General features: G+C 40.1%; 1 protein-coding gene across 1 annotated transcript in view; it reads left to right on the forward strand.

Annotated features, from left to right (window-relative positions):
• GHRHR (growth hormone releasing hormone receptor) overlaps window positions 1-1,848 on the forward strand; it is a 24,861-nt gene extending 23,013 nt beyond the window's left edge. Inside the window, 1 exon segment of the mRNA XM_009275978.1 lies at window positions 1,726-1,848. Within this exon segment, the coding sequence (XP_009274253.1) occupies window positions 1,726-1,848 (123 nt within the window).
• Window positions 1,849-2,141: the final 293 nt, after the last annotated feature.

Raw genomic sequence — 2,141 nt, forward strand, 5'->3', positions numbered from 1 at the left:
GTGTTGGGTTGACGGTTGGACTCGATGATCTTAGAGGTCTTTTCCAACCTCAATGATTCTATTCAAACTACCTAAAAGTCTACTGGTTTCTACCTGCAGCTCCTAAGAAGGCAGAGCCTCCCGATTCATATATACTACCCCCCAGGGCATCCCCTAGGGTGTCAAAGGTGTGTGTAGGAGGTGAATCCTGCCCCTAATCATCACAGTCAGTGAAACTTAGAGACGTATTGAAATGACCAACTACAGTTGTCTATGTTAGAGACAGCTGACCCACTATAGATTCCCTGGGCCATATCGACTAAATCGTCATTTTCCAAGTTTAAAGTCTAGGGCTGATTAAGTTTGCAAACAGTATGTAAGTGTCTACGTGTGCTGTGGTCCACATTTACTTGATAATTTTGTCAGAAATTTCTGAAGTGTTAAAACAAGTGCCTTCAAATTTGTTAACACTTCTTAGCCTTTTTGAGTTTACAGCTATGAACTGTTGACTGCTCTAATGATGCTTGCACTTAGTTAACACTCCTGTTCACTAGTGTCTTAATAATTCTAATCTCTTTTGATAGTAGAACATAGCTTTACATCCATCTTGACATCCTAGACATACAACATACAACACTTCAATTTAGAAACTTCCTTCCTATTAAACATCTGGGAAGGCACATTTCTAATGAGAATCGGATGTGGAGGCAGGTTTTAGTGTCTGGTCTGGACCTACTGTATGTTTCTGTGACCATGCTAATGCATGGTATACATAGTTGTCAACAACAGAAAGCAAATGTCTCCTGATTGCTGATGGCCTTCACCTCACGGTCTTAAATAGAAAAGTAATATTATTTCTCAGCCACAAATTGGTGAGTGTTGATTAAGAAACTTGCTGCAGATTATACTTTTCTAGAAACAGATGGAACAACAACCCTTAACAATGGAGGAAAAGTAAGCAATGTGGAGAGAATGTGTTCAATTGTGTAGGCAACGTTGGTGAGACCATTAATGGAATAAATTTTCAAAGGGATTTTTAAAAAAAAGAGAGAAGATGATATAAAAAAGAGAGAGATGATATAAAAAGCTGAGAAAATATTCTAGTGGTGGAAAATATAATTTACAGTGCCAGATTTAGAGACCCCAAGCTCTTTTATTTCTCAGACGAAGATTGAGGTAACTTGACTATGTATAAAGATATCAAAGTATAACTACTTTGATGGGAGAAAGTTACTTAGTGCTGACAGACTTTTCAGTTCAGCAAAGGAAGGTGGACTGAGGATCACCAGGTAGAAATAGAAACCAGAAAAGCTAAAAATGGAAGTGAGACTTTTTTCGTTTATTTAACTGTATAACAGCTTTAATAATAAACTTTGATTGTTGGGCCCATAGTCATTAAGTAGGAACACAGGACTGGGCGGACGCACATACAGTATGTCCTTACTTCTTGAAGGAAGAGTGGGGTTCATTTACTCATTTCAACATGGGAGGCCAACTCTGAGATAGCCACACTAGACATTTTCATCAGTGCAGAGGGATGAGCGTGCTGAAACAGGCTAGATGAAACATTCTCTAGAGGATCCTATTTTTCTCTATCAGCTAGAAAGGGAGCCCAGAGCAACTGACTTGGACTGAGATGTCTAAATTTTACCCTTCTCTAGCCATCATTTCTGTCTTTCCTCTTTCCCACCAGTCTACTCCCAAGCAGTGTTTGACCACAAAATAGCATTTTCCTTTCCTTTTGAGGTACAAACAGAAATTGGCCGGAGGTGGCACGGTAAGAGATACGGACTTATGCCAGTGTGGAGGAGGACAAGATGGACTGTGCCGTCTAGTTCTGGAGTAAAAATGACCACATCTGTGTGCTAAAGATGCCCTCAGGATCTGGAGTAATCACATACAAAAGCCCGATTCGGAAAAAAACCAAACAACAAACAACCCAAAAGACCCACCAAATGTAATGATTGCAGTTTATACTGAGCAAACTGGAGTAGGATCCACTTCTGCAGCAGTTCTGCCCGTCGGACTTCTTTTGCAGGACAAGCATTGAAGTGATGTATTAAACGCTGACTGGCTGATCAAAATAGCCCTCTCATTGATATACTTTGCACCACGGCAAACACAAAAATCACCTCTTCTTGGTTCACTTCCTGTGCATTTTC

This window comes from Aptenodytes forsteri, unplaced genomic scaffold (genome assembly GCF_000699145.1).
Source record: "Aptenodytes forsteri isolate BGI_AS27 unplaced genomic scaffold, ASM69914v1 Scaffold80, whole genome shotgun sequence".
Taxonomy (NCBI): domain Eukaryota; kingdom Metazoa; phylum Chordata; class Aves; order Sphenisciformes; family Spheniscidae; genus Aptenodytes; species Aptenodytes forsteri.